Below are 17,170 nucleotides of genomic sequence, written 5' to 3' on the forward strand. Positions count from 1 at the left end.
ATATATTTACAGTGGATGATTTAAGGGCAAAACTTGGGCATTGTGCCCAATTCATTTGCCGTCAGCCCTCTCACAAACATTCTATTGGTTCATAGTTATGATACAAAAGTATATATTTAAATAAATAAATACAGTCCTCCCATTGGGCGTTTTATGTTGCTATGCCAAACAGGGAATGTTCTCGGTGTTGTCTCTGGGCTGTATTTACAAACAGCTTCAGCTTGGGGAACTGTGTCAAAAGGTTTCTGTGAGAATATTTCTGACTTGTATGTGCTTTTGTCTCAGCTCCTGTAGGCTACAAGCTTATGTCAGCCTATTTTCATGTGCCATGTTGATGTATTAAGAACATTAAACAACCTCAACCAGCCCGTGTGAACATCAACATGATGTGTGTGTATATCCGTATGTGTGTATGTTTGTGTGCTGGCCCCAGGCCTTGTCATTCACCAGCGTGTCTATCAGCCAGCTCTGCCTGCTCTTCCACCTGCCAGAAGAGCCTCCGGTATCAAACCAGGAGAAACAACGTTTCTCATATTTCCCATGCGTAGCCATAAGAACTACACTGCTATTGTGCTATTTACAAACCTGGACTAATCAAGACAAAGACAGGACCTAGTAAACAAGATAGTGGAAGTTAATACTCAGGAAAAATTCCCCTCCGGGGTCAATTAGTGAATTACTGAAGATTAAGCATTTCACAACTGACTTAGTAGAGCTGTGAATCAACCCGATTGTTGGATTAATCTAACAATAGGTTTAAACATCATCAAACACGGTGCTTACAAGTTCTTTAACAGTTGTGCAATTAGCATTAGTCATGTCAAGCTCCCTCATGTCAATCATTATAATGAAGCAAATCAACACAATCTAAAGGGTTTCCTCTGACACAGCTTACTTATTTATTCTATAGTGGACATATTCTCTTTCAATACAATAAATCCAGAAAGCAAATTGAAAGCAGAACTAGTTATAGAGGCTGCATTCTCATTTTCTTAAAAGAATGATCACGATGATCTACAGTAGAAGATTCCAGTTTCTTGAATGCAAGAAAAAAAACCACCCCATATTGACAGAATTAAAACTTAGCTGACCCCAACCCTGGCCTACATGCAGTATACTGCATGTTGTTATATACACATACATTATATAAGGACGTGCAGGTTTCAGCTTGTCCCAACACACCTGTTTACTCCTACCTGATTTGGCCTCCCTACAGTATGTAAAGACGTACATCAGTCAAACCCAGGATTCGATTTGTAAAAATAAATAAATAATACAACACAGAGGGCGACATTTTCTTAACCACTTGAGCTCTATGTACATATAGGGCTTACGCCCTTTGTACGACAAATAGTGAAAATAGCCGACCTACAAGCTCCCAAAAAGAAATGCATGTATTGCACCGGCCATAACAATGATTAAATGGAACCTAGTAAATGGAACCTGCTCAAACCTGGCTTGTAACATTCAGCCGGCGGTCATGCCACGCACCTGATCTCAAAGACCTCGTTGTGGAGGTAGTTCTCAAAGGTCTTGCGGTACTCCGTCTCCTCCTGCTCCTTCTTGAGCTGGGCGTCCGTCTTGGGGCAGGCGCAGCACCTTGCTCCCGAGGTGGGCTCGTCCGTCTGGTTCCACTTTTGCTCATCCTCGCTGCCGAGGTGGGTGGGGGTACGAGACGGCAGCTTCATACCTGGTATAGGCATGGTGGAGAGTAGAGGTTTGAAGAGAGAGAGGAGGGGGGGAGAGAGAGAGAGAGAGAGAGAGAGAGAGAGAGAGAAACACAAAACAGGTCAGTGAGACCCACGACCCAGGCAGGCAATGCATGTACAGTGAAGTGAACTGTACTTCAACCAGCAGCAGCACAACAGAGGCATGGGCAGTTGTAGAAAGTGAAAATAATGTTCTTTACTGCAGGTAAAAGTACCAATACCACAATGTAGGAATACTCTGGTACAAGCAAAAGCACTGTATTCAGATTTTACTTGAGTAAAAGTACAAAAGTCTTGGCATCAAAATATACCGGCACTTACATTACCAAAGTAAGTACTAATTTTTCTGAATTTGCCAAATGTATTCAAAGATAGCAGATCTAACAATAATTGTAGTGGAGTCACAGTACAATATTTGCCTCTGAGATGAAGTGGAGTAGATGTATAAGATATTGAAAAATGGACATACTCAAAATAAGTTAGTGCAGCGAGCTTGTACTGTACATCCGCTATTTCTGAACATTTTTGAAGGCATTTGTTGAGTCAGCCTCTGGTCTTTTAAAGGTTAAGTACACAGTACTTAACCACAGTAAATAAGTACATGGTTACTTGAGTGTCCCCGAGCAAGGCAGCTAACCTTGCAGGCAGTAGTCAAACTTGTACAGGTCACTGTCCTCGGGCTGCCTCCGACAGATGACCCGGTAGTGGGTGATGTTGCCGTTGGGGTTGTTGGGCGGCTTCCACTTGAGGATGATCTGAGAGGAAGAGTTGGAGGAGGAGATGGGGTCTAGAGGCACCGAGGGCTCTGAGGGAAGAGACAGGAAGAGAGACACATTCCAAACTTAACCCCAGCTACATGGTACCTTTTAAAAATTCATAGAAAACGGAACAAATGTCATGAGCATAACTATAAATTCCACAAAATCTTTGCGTGCGTACACTTGCTTGTCCTTCGCATAATGTCTAGAACCATCTGACCGATCCAACTTCAAACGGAGAGAAGTCAAACGGACCGACTGATATGCCCACATACTGTATAGGCAATTGGGCATTTAATGGATATCTCTCTATCTGTGTCCCTTTTATGCTCATACTGTTATGGAGATGCCTGAAGTCATCAATATCAGGTCAATGTAGACTGTGTGTGTGTGTGTGTGTGTGTGTGTGTGTGTGTGTGTGTGTGTGTGTGTGTGTGTGTGTGTGTGTGTGTGTGTGTGTGTGAACGAGTTACACATTTGATTTTGGTTGGTCATCCATGATAACACACCAAGAGTGTTATACAGGTGGATTGTGTGTGTGTGTGTGTGTGTGTGGGGGGGGGGGGGGGGGAGGGGATGTTGCTCGGATCGGGACGTTGCTCTGGTCGGCTGTTCTCCATAAATCTGCACATCCTGATGTGCATGCATTCCTAACATGCATTGTTCCGAGTAGGACAGTGCCCGTTTATAACCGAGGTAACGGGTACCACGCTGTGGGTACTCTAACAACAGGTTCAACAAGTATTGCATAACCGGCTGCTCGAAGGGTAAGTACTGTGTATATTTATACATACACAAATATATACCGTACACAAGCACTTGTAAGTGGCTTTAGATAAGACTGGCTGCAAAATTGCACATATTTAAAATGTGTGTCTGTGAACTTGTATGTATGCACTGTGACTCACTGGTGGCGTTGGTGCGTACGTAGATGATGTCACTCTTGGCTCCGTGGATCTGGTGTTCGTCAGAGGCAGACAGCTGGGTCTTGACCATGATGGCGTACTGAGTCCAGGGCTTCAGAGGTCGGATCAGGTGGCCAGGCTCCTGCTGCTCCCTGTGTTCGGTGGGGCGGGATGGTGGATCCACATCTGCGATCACCCAGCTGTTGGAGCCGCAAGCGTCCTGCCCATCAAACTCAGTCACATTGGCATAAGGCCTGGGATGAAGGGACACAAGAGACAAATTGAGAGAGTGAGGTAAAAGTTTGGAATTACAATAACCTTAGATTGATCAAGCAAGACCACTCCTCGCTATTAACTCTTCTTTTGCTGGTGAATTCTTCAAAAAAATGGCGCTAGAGTCCCAGCAGATTTTACTCTGAAAAGCCCCACCTTCCGTTAGAACCCCGAAAACCGGGAGGCATGATCCTTCCATTCTTACCTCACTCTACCTATTCTAATTGAGACGTAAACAAGGAAGTGAGCGGCAGTACGCATGCACGAAACACAAGGAGTACGATGAAGAAGGAAAGGCCAACACAAAAAAAATGTTTTTTTACATCAATAAAAAAGACCTAAAGACTAAAGTTGACTTCTAAAGTTGTGTATATACGTACGTCCTTAGCATAATTAGAATTAACAGTCTGTACATCGAAAGCTCTGAAAATCCACATTTCCCAATGCCGTTACGCATTTGTAGTCGTGTAAATAACTGTAAATCAGCGAATCAATTCAAAGCCCATCTAGTTTGCTACTAAAAATATTTATGTGGAGGTTTTTCTGTTTTTAGTCCAGAACCGTTATGAGGGCGGAATTACAGACTCGTTGTAGCAATCAAGGATTGTGGAAGAGATGTCTGGTTTGAGAGACAGTGAACTGGCCCTTATCCAGGTACTGTAACAGTAACCCACAGAGCATTTCACTGCAAGTTGTGAAGATAAAAAAAGTGAAATGTTAGGAGTTGATGTGATAAAGTCCTTGGCAATGTGAGAAGAAGCCCTGGTGTTTGTCATATACATACGCTTCTTTGTAGAGCACCATGAAGCCCAGCAGGTCTCTGTAGTCTGGAGGCCAGAAGGGTTCCCACTTTACCATGATCTTATCTGACAGTGTTCTGATCAGGGTGAAATTTAGACGTTTATTCTCACCTGGTAAAAAAGGGACAGAGTTTTAGGTTGTGGCATCATCCTTGTAGATAAAAAAAGTAGTAAGAGTAAGAGAAATTGCAATCATCTCTTCAGCAGCCATCACAAAATCTGTGTCTCTTACAGGAGGCCAGGTCACCGTTGGTACGGATAGCGATGTCACTCTTAATGTTACGCTCCCGGGTTCCCGTCACAGCCTCCATCTTGCGGATCTCAGTCATGCAGAGCTTGGAGTTGGAGTGGAAGAACATGCGGCCGTTCTGGATGGTCAGGTTGTGCTTGGACCAATCCCACAGCTGACGCAAGTTCTGGTTGTCCAATGCATAGAAGGAGTAGACACTGAGAGAGAGAGAGAGAGAGAGAGAGAGAGAGAGAGAGAGAGATAATGAGAGAGAGGGGGGTGGGGGATCAATAGATCCAACCGAGGGCTGATGCAGGATAACCTTGGGCAACAACAACTGCCCGGGTGATAATCAATATACATGTTACACTATGATATTTTAAACTCACCTACATAAGTCTTCGTCATACACTGCCTTTGTCAGATTTGTCAGATACATACATTTGTCAGATATCTACTGTTCATTACAACTCAAGCACAGTTTCCCATCAAAAAGAACAAAAGCAGCCGAGGTTGAGAAGACGACTTACTCTAGCTCCAGCTGCTCTCCCTTGATGACGCGCAGCTTGCGGAGGAAGGAGAGGGAGACCAGGGCGTAGGCTCTGCGGATGGTCAGGTAGCCTGTGATCACTTCCAGCTGCCCCAAGTTAGCCTCCAGCTCAGCTGCTATATTATCTACAAGGAAAGTGAGATAAGTGGTCAGACAGACAGATAACCATATAGTGTCCTCAAAACAGCGAAGGAGAAAGGTAGACAACCACTGGTTGTCCGTCTGTAACGTCAGACAGGTTAAGAGGACAGCACAACAGATAAACACGACACACAGGGTATGAATCTGTGAAATACGAGCTATAGATTTCTCCATAATATTAACCCATTTTAGGCGGGAACCCGTTTTGGTGTTAGCATTACGTTATGCTTTAGCTATTTAAAAATAGCAGATCTACAAGCTCATATGTCTGCTATTTTTGAAAAATCGAAGAACGACTGACATTTTTCAGAAAACTGTCATTTTCAAACAGACATTTTTAGAATTTGATCTCAGGTCAGAATGGCTTAATAAAGGGGTAATTAACATACATTTCATCATCCAAACATCAGTTGTAACAAAATAACCTGACAGAGGAATGCTAAGCAAAATGAGAGGTCTACACAGAGACATCAAGTACCTCTCTGGAGAGTCGGCCTAGAGCAGACATTAAAGCCTGGTTCATGATTCCTTTCGCCCATTTGCACGTGAGCTTTCGCTGTCCCAATAATCCCACTGAATCCCACTGAACAAGGAACGGTAGTACTCACTCCCCCCTCGAATCTTGATGATCATGTTGCCGTTGAGGACGGTGCACCCTCTCAGTTCCTGGGCAGAGTTCACAGAGTCCACGGTCTTATTCCCCATACACAGCTTGGGACACAGGCCTGCACACGGTGAACACTCCAACCTGCACAAAGACACATACTCACATTAAAATACAAGCCTTGAAATTAACACAGGTCTACTGAAAGCAGGTGAGAGCAGGTGTGTGTGTGTGTGTGTGTGTGTGTGTGTGTGTGTGTGTGTGTGTGTGTGTGTGTGTGTGTGTGTGTGTGTGTGTGTGTGTGTGTGTGTGTGTGTGTGAGAGTGAGTGAGTGAGTGAATGAGTGAGTGAGAGAGAGAGAGATTGTGTGCATGGTTGGCACACTTAATTGATACTCCAGTGTACCTCATCACTCGCCAAAAATAACCGATCTACAAGCTCAAAATGTGTTCAATAGCGTTGTGAGCATGTAGAGTGGCTATATTCTGAACCCGACTCCATCCCGCGACAAGGTATAAATCAGGCTTTGTCTAGAACACTTTACAACTGAGTGAACCACTTATGGGTTTGGTGTCCTGACTGAAGACTCAGGGACACGACACACTGCCATTGACGGCCATGAAACATCCTTACGTCCATTTGATAAACAGGGACACTCCATGCATTCCTGCAAACCTGTCAGACAGACTACAACGTTCATAACAACTTACCATAATGCACTCCTCTGACTGTTTATTTTGCATTCCTACATAACAAGCTAAGTGCCATGAGACATTGGCAGGTCACTAAGGTCTCTGGGCGATGCTTTAAGTGGAAGTGAACAACAAAGTGGGGTTAGACGTACTGTATTACACAGTGAAAGTGGCTGCTGAATTGCATAATGTAAATACCACTGTGAGGGAGAGGGGGGGGCAACAAATAAATAAAAGATCAAATAAAAACACTTCCTGCCCTGAACCCATATGAAATGGAGAAGGACGGAATGTGAAAGAGACTGGAATGTGAAGGAGACTGGAATGTGAATGTGATGTGTTGGCGCGGCGTGGACCAGGACACAGCATGACACACCCTTATGAAATAACAAGACATCTTTTCTGGGGAATGCAAACAGTAAACATCTGACTGGGTCCTGGGATGTGAAATGGAATAAATTACATCCACTCACACGTGTGCACGCACCCTGTACACATGCACATCCAGAGACTAAATCCCTGTGGCTCCATGTCTAGACAAAAACTACCCCAAAAGGCAGATGGACATGACACGGATGACCTGCTTTTAGAAATATGATGCATCCTCAGATTTCTTTACATTTGTGCTTGTATTTTTAAGAATCATGAAAACATTTATTTGCTGGGGCTATAGCGACGAACAGTTAGCCGTTTGGCCGCCAGGATTAATTAAAGAATGATTACTATATGCGTTCAGCCATCATTTTGAAGATCCAAAACACCGCGACCGGAAACGGTGTTGATCTCTCACTAGCTGAAGAGAAGCACAGGCCGGCGTCATTACAGCGACCGCTATGCTCCGTGCAATAAGCGTTGTTTTGACCAGAAATGCCGCCTGTGACGGGGAATTGGAGATAAAAGCGACTGAAAGCGCAAATCAAGATGGCGCAGTCCAGTGTTATGGCTAATAACGGATAGTCATCCGAAGCTAATGTGAGTAGCCTTTCGAATAGATCGGATCAAAACATTTATACAACTCAATAAACGTAACTTACGTTTATTGGCGCTTGACGATTAATGTAGGTTGGCAATTGATGATTAATGTAGGTTACGTTTTTCGGCGGCAATACCACATGGACTCTAAAGGCCGACACTCAGTCCAAGGTTTGATTCCAGACCATCTGCTGCATGTCACTCCCCTATTCTCTCTTCCCGTTTCCTGTCTCTCCACTGAACCTGTCAAATAAAGGCTCAGAAAAGCCCTCTAAAGATAAAAATAAATACCTGCTTTCATTTATTTTTTTAATAAAATACAAAATAATCAACAATAGGATTATTGGGCCAAATAAAACAGCACTGTGGGATCTCCATTTGGGAAGATGGATTCAGATAAATCCTGAAATTAATCCATTGGCTTTTAGAAGCGTAATTAGATTATGTAATCTGTTCTTTTATTTTTATTTACATATGCAGTCACATGCTCCACTTCACTTCTGTTTTTCATGCAACACAGACATGCACAGAGCAACACAGACATGCACATGCACAGAGCAACACAGACATGCACATGCACAGAGCCCAATCAGACAACAAAACAACATGGCTGGAACCCCAGCTGCAGTCCCTAAAGGGCCTTGCTCAGTTTCACTCTCTCTCTCTCTCTCTCAAAGCACACTCTGTGGCGTCCTTTTCCTGCAAAACACAGACACACAAGCAAGCGCACACACACACGCGCACACACACACACACACACACACACACAGCGTGGCCTTGATAGCGTTGCCTTTCAGGAATTCATTCACAAAAGTCAGGACCAGTGTAGCGCGCAGGCCAGAGACACACCACAGAGAAAAAAAGGGACCCACCACTTCATTCACAAATGAGCAGCAATCTGTGTTTTTTTCCCCCTCAAGCCCTCTCCAAAGAACATAATCCCTCTCTTTAATTCCACTTCTAGCCTTGACATCCCTAACCACACAGATCTGGTTTAGACATAAGCTAAAAGGACCGTCGGTTGGTCGGTCTGTCGGTCGCCACCACAACCAGAGACAGCTACAAGCACCCACCCCCCTCCTCTGCGCGTGCCCCCCAAAACCCCTCCCACTTCCCCCAACCCACACTCCGCAATCAAACTAACTACCGATCTCTCTCAACTAACTACCTCACACTGAGCCACCCCCCACATCCCCAAACTTTCCAAGAATTCCTCACGCACGCTCCTTCTGGGGACAATATCAGCAATAGAGCACCGAAGTCCTGACGTCACTGTCAGTAGAGGGCGCCAGTCCACAGGTTTGTGTACTTTTTATTTGCATTGAAATCCCCATAGGGGGATTTTAGATCTCTTCATATAAGAACTGTGTTCTTATCATACTATAATTCATCGAATATCTGAATGTCTGAATGTCACTGACAGAGCGTTATCTCCTCATTAACTGCACGAATCACTCCCACTTTTCACACAGGCATGGACCATAATTATATGGAGGTCTTAACGGAGCCCTTTTTCCCAATTGACACATTAATGATTAATAATTAATTTATTAGTGAATAACCTCGCGCCTCCGTCCCCTAGCGACACCTGCATCACAGGCCACCGTTATCACCGTTACCCCACTGGCATGCTTCCTCTAGCTACCGCTGCAACACAACAAAATGTGCCCTATACAATTTGGCACCGCGTCTGTGTCTCCTAATACACAGCACAGCCGTTGTCGTCTATCTCCGACCGAGCCACACTATTGGCACACATATCTCCACGCAAAACAAAATCTGCACGCTCCCAGAATGAACCTAGCCTACTTTTTACCGATTTTACCGATGTATTTCACTGTTCAAATATTGTTTTTACATCACTCCAAACCCCTCAGGCCAGGAGGCGGTGTGTGTGTGTGCACGCGCGCGGACGGGAAACACTCTGCAACACGTTAAATTTCTACTTCTACTAAAGAAAGAGGCAGCGATGGAGCCATAAGTCCATATCCATACATTCGGGGACATAAATTGCGCAAAATACTTTTAAACATGACGCGGCCACGCCAGAAGGCTGCTCCTCCTAGCTGTTGTGTGATAACTGCTAAGCTACATTGTCAACACGGCACTGACCAGGGTTGCCACATTGACTGAGAGGGAAACAAGCAACCAGGTCTATGAAAATCCGAAAATTAATCTACAATAAGCAACACTATTGCTGACTGTCAAACATCATTTTCATGTCATGGACCACTAATATTCTATATATATATATATATTTGCTGTTCATATATTCAGAACGGGTAAGGACTAGTATGAAATAAAACGATCATCGCAGCCTTTTCACTCGTATGGATATGAAGCATCGACTGAAGGTGGAAATGTACAAATATACCCAAACAAAGAGTAACACAATAAGCGCTAGAAACGAGTCAAACAACAGACTACATTTCTGGGTAGGTGGGGTGGCTGCAGCTGCGTAGCACAACAGAAACTGACATGTTAATTCAGTTTTTTTATTTTATTTTTATTGATATTTTATGTTTCGTGGTTATTACGAGTCGAGTCACTGCCAGCTGAGCTTACGTCAACGAGGAATCTCAGGAACGCAATGTGTTGACAGCTGGGCGTATATTAGCAGAGACATTGATTTCATACGCTTTCAAGGCTTTTGCGGCCACATTAATTCCATTTTCTCCAGAACTGGCTGTATCAAATATGAATGGACATCATTAACGAAGCACAGCCACCCCGTTTATTTTTCAAACACAGTTCTTATATGAAGCAACCTAAAATCTCCCTATGTGAATTTCAATGCAAATTAAAAAAATACATGAACCTGTGGATTGGCGCCCTCTACTGAAAGTGACGTCAGACTTGGGTGCTCTATCTATGTGGACAGAGTAGAGCAGAGTGGGGGAGATTAGAGTAGACTCAGCAGTGCTTCCCAAACTTTTCAGGTCGAGACGCAAAAGAGAGATTAGATGTTTGCCCGGGACTCAAAGTAGTTTAGTAATAGCAGATCTACAAGTTTGTAGAACGGCTATTTTCACAACGTATACATTATTTGTATTTTTATTTATGGAAATTCTTAGATTTGTTCAAAAAATTATTATAATTTTCTTTAATAAAATAATATATATTTGACTGCACCTGGCTAAATGGTCTGCATCTCGCCTAGAATGAAAAGGCAGAAAATGACTAAATAAACTATTACGTTGTAGCCGATATTTTAATAATTCTTTTTGTGATTAAATCTTTTTCACATTAACACAGTTCGAATGTTGAAGAAGGTTTTCATTCCAACAGATAGTTGATTCATAAATGAGTACATTTAAAGGTCAAAGTAGGCTTGTTATTTCGCTAACTTTACCTGTGTTTTGGGGGCAGAGGTGCAGGCTCTGAGATTTGCATACTGGTTTTCGATTGGTCTTTGGAATGTCTTTGTCTCTAGTTAGTCAAGTTATAGGAAAAGAAAATGGGATTTTTTAATGGGAGTCGTGACCCATAAAAGTTGGTCCATGACCCACAAATGGGTTCCGACCCACTGTTTGGGAACCAGTGAAGGAAACAAACTTGACGTTTGACTGTACTCTGTTGCCGTCTTTACATTTATGTTCAATAAACTACTCAATCAATGAAGTAGAGTGTGGGAGAGTAGAGTAGAGAGGGAGAGGCGAGTATGGGGAGCTGTGTGGAGGAGAGGAGTGGATTCGAGGTGAGGAGGAGGAGGAGGAGGAGGAGGAGGGGTGGACTGAGGACAAGCCGACAGAGTTGCCTCAAAATGATTCCTGGAAAAACAGATCTGCTAATGTGCGGCGAGGTGGGGGTCGAGGGGGAGGATGTTAAAGAAATCCAATCAGGCTTCCAAAACTCAGGGGTAAGGAGACAATGGCATCAAAAGGCAGCCATAGCAGCCACCTGTTTAAAGCAGCCCCTGAGCTGACTGAGCTGTGGGCAGGGCTGACAAAAGCAGCTATTGTTCACTGCAGGGGCCACCAGAGCACTGCATGGGCTCCTCGTTCACTAGCTCACCCTGTATTAATGCTGTGTTTATGCTGCCCTTATTATAACCTCCCCTTAGTGACTCAATACGTACACACACACACAGGCATGCACGCACATACACACAATTACAACAAACTGATGCGTTTGTTTGAAATCCCTACTCAATTCAATTCAAAGGAGCTTTATTGGCATGAGAAAACATACGTTTACATTGCCAATTTACAATTAAAACTGTTGAAAAGTTGGAGGGGGTACAGCATTAAGTAAACAGAGCTTTGTCACATTGCATCGTTATATACATGTTAATGTTTTTAATTTGAGGACTTTAGGACAAACAAATAGCAGTATTCTTTTTCAAGACTATTTAAATAGTATACAAAAAAGTTTAGATTAAAGGTAACAGCCCTATTTACATGTGCAGTAGGTCTACTTGGTACAGATAGTAGTCGCGCGCACACACACACACACACACACACACACACACACACACACACACACACACACACGCACGCACGCACGCACACATCATTCTCCCCCCCACCCCACCCCCTGGCTCCCTCAACAGTCCCAGGGGAGCCGTTTTGGTCGTTGGCTGGCCTCTCTCCTACTATCTACCGTGATGCTAACAAATGACCCATTACACAGCCGGCCTCTCCAAGCTTCCATCGCATTAAGCTCTTAATACCACATATCAGTCCCCCAACCCAACGACTTCTGTCTGAGTGGAAACAGTCTGTAATGAACGCTCCAAAACAACAAAAATAAAGGGAAAAATAGACAGGAGGATAGTCCCCGTCTCTCGGTCTCATTCTCTCTCTCCCCCACATGGAAAATCACAAATTCAGCTTCTCAAAATGTAATGCTCTAGTTCAGTGCCTCTTAACCTTTCCTGGCTCAGGGCCCACTTGAAGAATCTCGAAAGTCTTCACCGCGGCCCACCCATCTGACCACTTAACAAGGCAGCCGGTTGTGTTAAGTGGTCAGACGCCGTGGGCTGGCCGTGTGCATTTTCAGAGCATGTTGATTTGCATGATCAGTCAGTCGACTGTGAATGGACGAATGTCATGTCAAAGTGTTTTGCTAATTATTTGGTTGTGTTCCGGCTCACAGGTTGAGAACCGCTGCTCTAGTTGCAGTGCAGGAAAGACGGAAAGAGAGAAATGTTTTGAGCCGTTGTATTGAAAAACACAGACAGACAAAACAGCCTGGGTCCAGCTCTTAAAGGGACAGTGTTTATCTGTCCGGCTGAACTCTGTGACTCTGGCCCTGGCCGTCTGCTAGAACCATCCAGAACACGCAGGCCACAGCTGACTCTTTGGTTTGGTCCAGGGCCTGGCGGAACCCGACCACACACACATACTGTACACGCACACACACGCACCCCCCCCCCCCCCCCCGCTGTGTTGCTTGAGCCTCCAGGAAAGACGAACAAATTCTGTCATGGGTGTTAGTAAAGGTCGAATGCCTAGAGAGCACATTTAGCCGTCTGTAAAAACCCAGAGAACGAGACAGAGAGAAAAACAGAGAGGGTAGAAGGCACAGAGGAGGAGGAGGACTGCCCATAGAAACTGTCTGATATACAAGCTAAGCACAACACATTGTTCCCTTGCAGATCGTCTACTGTTGGTGCGTGACACCAGCATGCAAACAAGTATAAATCAGGCATAAGGAAGGGGATTGTTTTATTTCTATTCGGTTTAGGAGAATATCTGCGATGCACAGTCAATGTGATGCGAACCTCTGGCTCTCCTGCCTTTTCTACTGTTCTCCTACCCTCCCAACACCTAGTCCATTTCCATCAAATAAGTGTGCTTGCTTATGTGCGTGCGTGCGTGCGTGTGTGTGTGTGTCCGTCTGGCTGTCTGGATGGGTGATTTGTGTGTCTGAGTGTAGCTGGCTGCTGCCAGCTAAGCTACTATGATGACGTTCTCTCCTACTGAAACCAAACCAACACACACACACACACACACACACACACACACACACACACACACACACACACACACACACACACACACACACAACACAGTCAGGCCGTGATGTTGCAACTGCAGCAGAATCCTAATGGAAAAGAACTTTCTGGTACAGTATATCACATAATGCGCCCACGACGCACGCACACACACACACACACACACACACACACCCACCCACACACTCACGAATGCACACACGCAGCTTCTGCCTCATGCCTTGGGGTGTATGACTGAGCCTTTAAGCAATGTTCCTCAATGCCTAAGCACCTGATAATCCCTGTAGGCTGGCACCATGCAAGGGAAAGTCACCGCCCCCCGAAGCCCCCCTTCCCAAGTGCGTGAAACACATGCACACACACACACGTTGGATGAAATGTCCTTAGTCCTGTTCCCATTGGGTGTACAGGGGACTGTTAATCTGTTTTAATATGGGGTGTAAAGAACTGCCCTCCCGCTCTGTGTGTTTTGTGTGTGTTATTTACCTAATAAATAGATCTATTTATACCTCTCCCTATCTGGACACAGTGGATATTTCCCCTCAGACTGCACCTGGAAAAAGCAACACAGCCTTCCCGAGGCCAGAGTAATGTAGTCACCAACACGTTCCACACACACACACACACACACACACACACACACACACACACACACACACACACACACACACACACACACACACACACACACACACACACACACACACACACACACACACACACACACACACACACACACACACACACACACACACACACGTATACCAGAAACACACAAACACCATCAATCATCCAGCAACCTGTGGCTTTTGGCCTAGCAGACATCTCTAGCACACAACCTGCTGCTATTAGCTCAAACTCAGAAAAACACCTCTGTATCCATCTCCTCCTGCATGCCTTCTCCTCTTCCCTCCTGCTCCCTGTGCTCTTATTATTTCCTCTCTCCTGACACGTTTGTCACGTCCCACTCTCGATACGTAACTTCACGTTGCCGAAACGTGCCGTTTGCATTCCGCTAACGTGTTTTGGGTTATTTATTGAAACGCAGCAAGGCAGGAGCCGGTTTATTGACAGAGTTTACAAGCTGGGTGTTATGCGCTAATTAGACACGTTGCATCTATGGGGGGGGGGGGGGGGACAGCACATTTTGGTGACACAACCTGTTGAAGTCGCACTACAGCTGTAACTTGGTTTAGCTAAAATCGCTAAAACGAAAGAAAGCTGCAAATGAAAAAGAAAAATTAACTCTCACCTTTTACTTTGTCTAATAACAACCTAAAACTTGAACCTTGGTTGAAATAAACGAATGCTCAGTAAGTGAGAATGAATAGTTGTTTATATATAATAATAAAATATTGGTTGTGTGTGTGTGTGTGTGTGTGTGTGTGTGCACGCGTGCGTATCACGTTTTTCTTTGATCTTCTAGGCAACTATGATTTCCAAACCTTGCCAACCACAGCAAGAATTATACCAACCTGTTCCCAATCTGCGTGTCTGTATGCTAGCGGGTTGCTCAGAAGAGAACCCGGGGACAAGGTCACAGGTCACACAAGGTCACCCCTCCTGCACGGCAGGTATTTTCCTCCTTTCACATGCAATTAGTTCGGTTATGTATCTGGCTGTGCGGATCCTCGCCGTCAGGTGGAAACCTCATCATTACAAAATTGTAAATTTTTAGGACGTTTTAAACAAAATAACATAAATGTCAATTGTGACTATGATAACAGTCTGAAAAAGAGCCGGCCGGCCGCTGTGTCTTAGGTAAAATCATGCATATGGGCCATTCTACCGAAATCAAATTGCAGTCCCACAATGAAAAACACATCAAAAAACGATTTAGTATTCAGACTTTTCACTGTAGTAATGTCATAGTATGGTCAAATTAATCACAATACATTAATTGAGATATCAATTTAAATATATTAAAAAACATCCTTTATATGTCACTTCCTATTGGAATGTGGCTGTCCCAACCTCTAACCACTCAATTTCAATTCATGAAAAAAGTACTTAATGATTTTTGTCACTTTCCTAAAAACATTTTTTTAATACACCCATTTGGATTTTTTTTCCAATTCGGTAGAATGGCCCATATAGTACAGTATAACTACAGACGTACTGTATAGATAAATACAGATGTTTTGGCCTTCCAGTTTGTCCATACCATACAGTATACACGTCATGTCTCCTCAACCTGAAGTCAACCTGCTTTCTCACAGGGAAGCTAGAGACTTTCCATAGTGGATCTCAACCTACCCCCCCCCCCCCCCTTCACATTGTGTTTGATCAACTTCCAAACACCGCCATCTGTTGCGCGTAATGTTATTGTGAGTGTTTAGTGTTCACATGACACCTGTGATGAACATGAGGTCAGGGGGTATTGTCGCGGGCGACAGTTACATCTAAGATCATGTAATGAAAGTCACTGTCAACAATGTGGCCATGTTGATGGTGGTGTCACTGTGGGATTAAGCCCTTAAGCCCTATATTATACTTTGCCGTATGTTGAATAGTGAAAATAAGCAGTATGACGAATGAGTGAGAGCAGCATAACCTCTGTAAGGTCACTCAACGCATAGTGCAGTGCAACATGTTGCCAGCTTGTAGATGTTGATTTCTGATTTTTGGCCCAAAATAGGGACGTGATATATTGAAAGCTATGCCCATGATGCGCCAATGTGCCTGGCATGGTAGTAATGAGGATAAATCATTTAGAAATATAGGATATGTTGTGAATTGTGTGTGAAGGTTACTGTTTGTATGAGTGTGAGCGTATGTGTGAGTGACTGAGCGTGTGTGTATGTGTGTGTGTGTGTGTGTGTGTGTGTGTGTGTGTGTGTGTGTGTGTGTGTGACTGTGTGTGTGTGTGTGTGCTCAATTTGGAGGAGGCGTTGTTTCCTTTATCCATGATTTACGTCTGCTGCCCTGTGTACGACATGTCGGCTGTACTGTATGTAAAGATGCTTTGCCGTCCATGCACGTTGTAACTGGCTGCTCTCCTATTGTCAAACTGCACTGGCAGTGTTTATGTCCTTTGTACAAGGTATTCCTGTACTTCTCATTATGTGGACATAAATAAACATTTCAAATGTGTGTGTGTGTGTGTGTGTGTGTGTGTGTGTGTGTGTGTGTGTGTGTAGGAGTCAGACGTACGTAGTGGAGTTGATGGTTGTATATCCAGAGGGACACTCGGGTATACAGGCTCCATTGTGGATGACGTACTCATGGCAGGCTGGCTCCCTGTCCAGTGGCAGCCTTTTACTGCTCTTACACTGGTTGTGCAGCTCCTGCAGAGAACAGTAGAGTTAGACACAGAGACAGAGGCTGTGCTCCATTGGACCACAGGGTGAAGGAAAATACTTTACACAACATTAAATGACATATTGGCCTCTACGTTGAAAGGCAGGGACGCAGAAATGCTTTGGCAGCCCAATGTTATTATTCCAAGTTCACATGGGCAGACGCAACAACGCAAGTCTACTATTCATTGTCAATGTAAGCCGGCGACAAGGCGATGCAAAAACGCAACGATGCATGTACAGTAGCTGCTCCACACTTGTGGATCTTTGCGTCTTTGT

General features: G+C 44.3%; 1 protein-coding gene across 1 annotated transcript in view; it reads right to left on the reverse strand.

Moving 5' to 3' along the window:
- The window catches only part of insrb (insulin receptor b), a 112,127-nt gene that overhangs the window by 19,713 nt on the left and 75,244 nt on the right, over window positions 1–17,170 (reverse strand). Inside the window, exons 4-11 of the mRNA XM_080771253.1 lie at window positions 16,746–16,879; window positions 5,974–6,113; window positions 5,205–5,349; window positions 4,678–4,892; window positions 4,430–4,556; window positions 3,376–3,626; window positions 2,347–2,514; window positions 1,492–1,690 (exon numbers count right to left, since the gene is read on the reverse strand). Coding sequence (XP_080627379.1) covers window positions 1,492–1,690; window positions 2,347–2,514; window positions 3,376–3,626; window positions 4,430–4,556; window positions 4,678–4,892; window positions 5,205–5,349; window positions 5,974–6,113; window positions 16,746–16,879 — 1,379 coding nt within the window. The remainder of the gene's footprint in view (window positions 1–1,491; window positions 1,691–2,346; window positions 2,515–3,375; window positions 3,627–4,429; window positions 4,557–4,677; window positions 4,893–5,204; window positions 5,350–5,973; window positions 6,114–16,745; window positions 16,880–17,170) is intronic.

This window comes from Protomyctophum bolini (assembly GCF_963924005.1).
Source record: "Protomyctophum bolini genome assembly, chromosome: 8".
NCBI classification, from domain to species: domain Eukaryota; kingdom Metazoa; phylum Chordata; class Actinopteri; order Myctophiformes; family Myctophidae; genus Protomyctophum; species Protomyctophum bolini.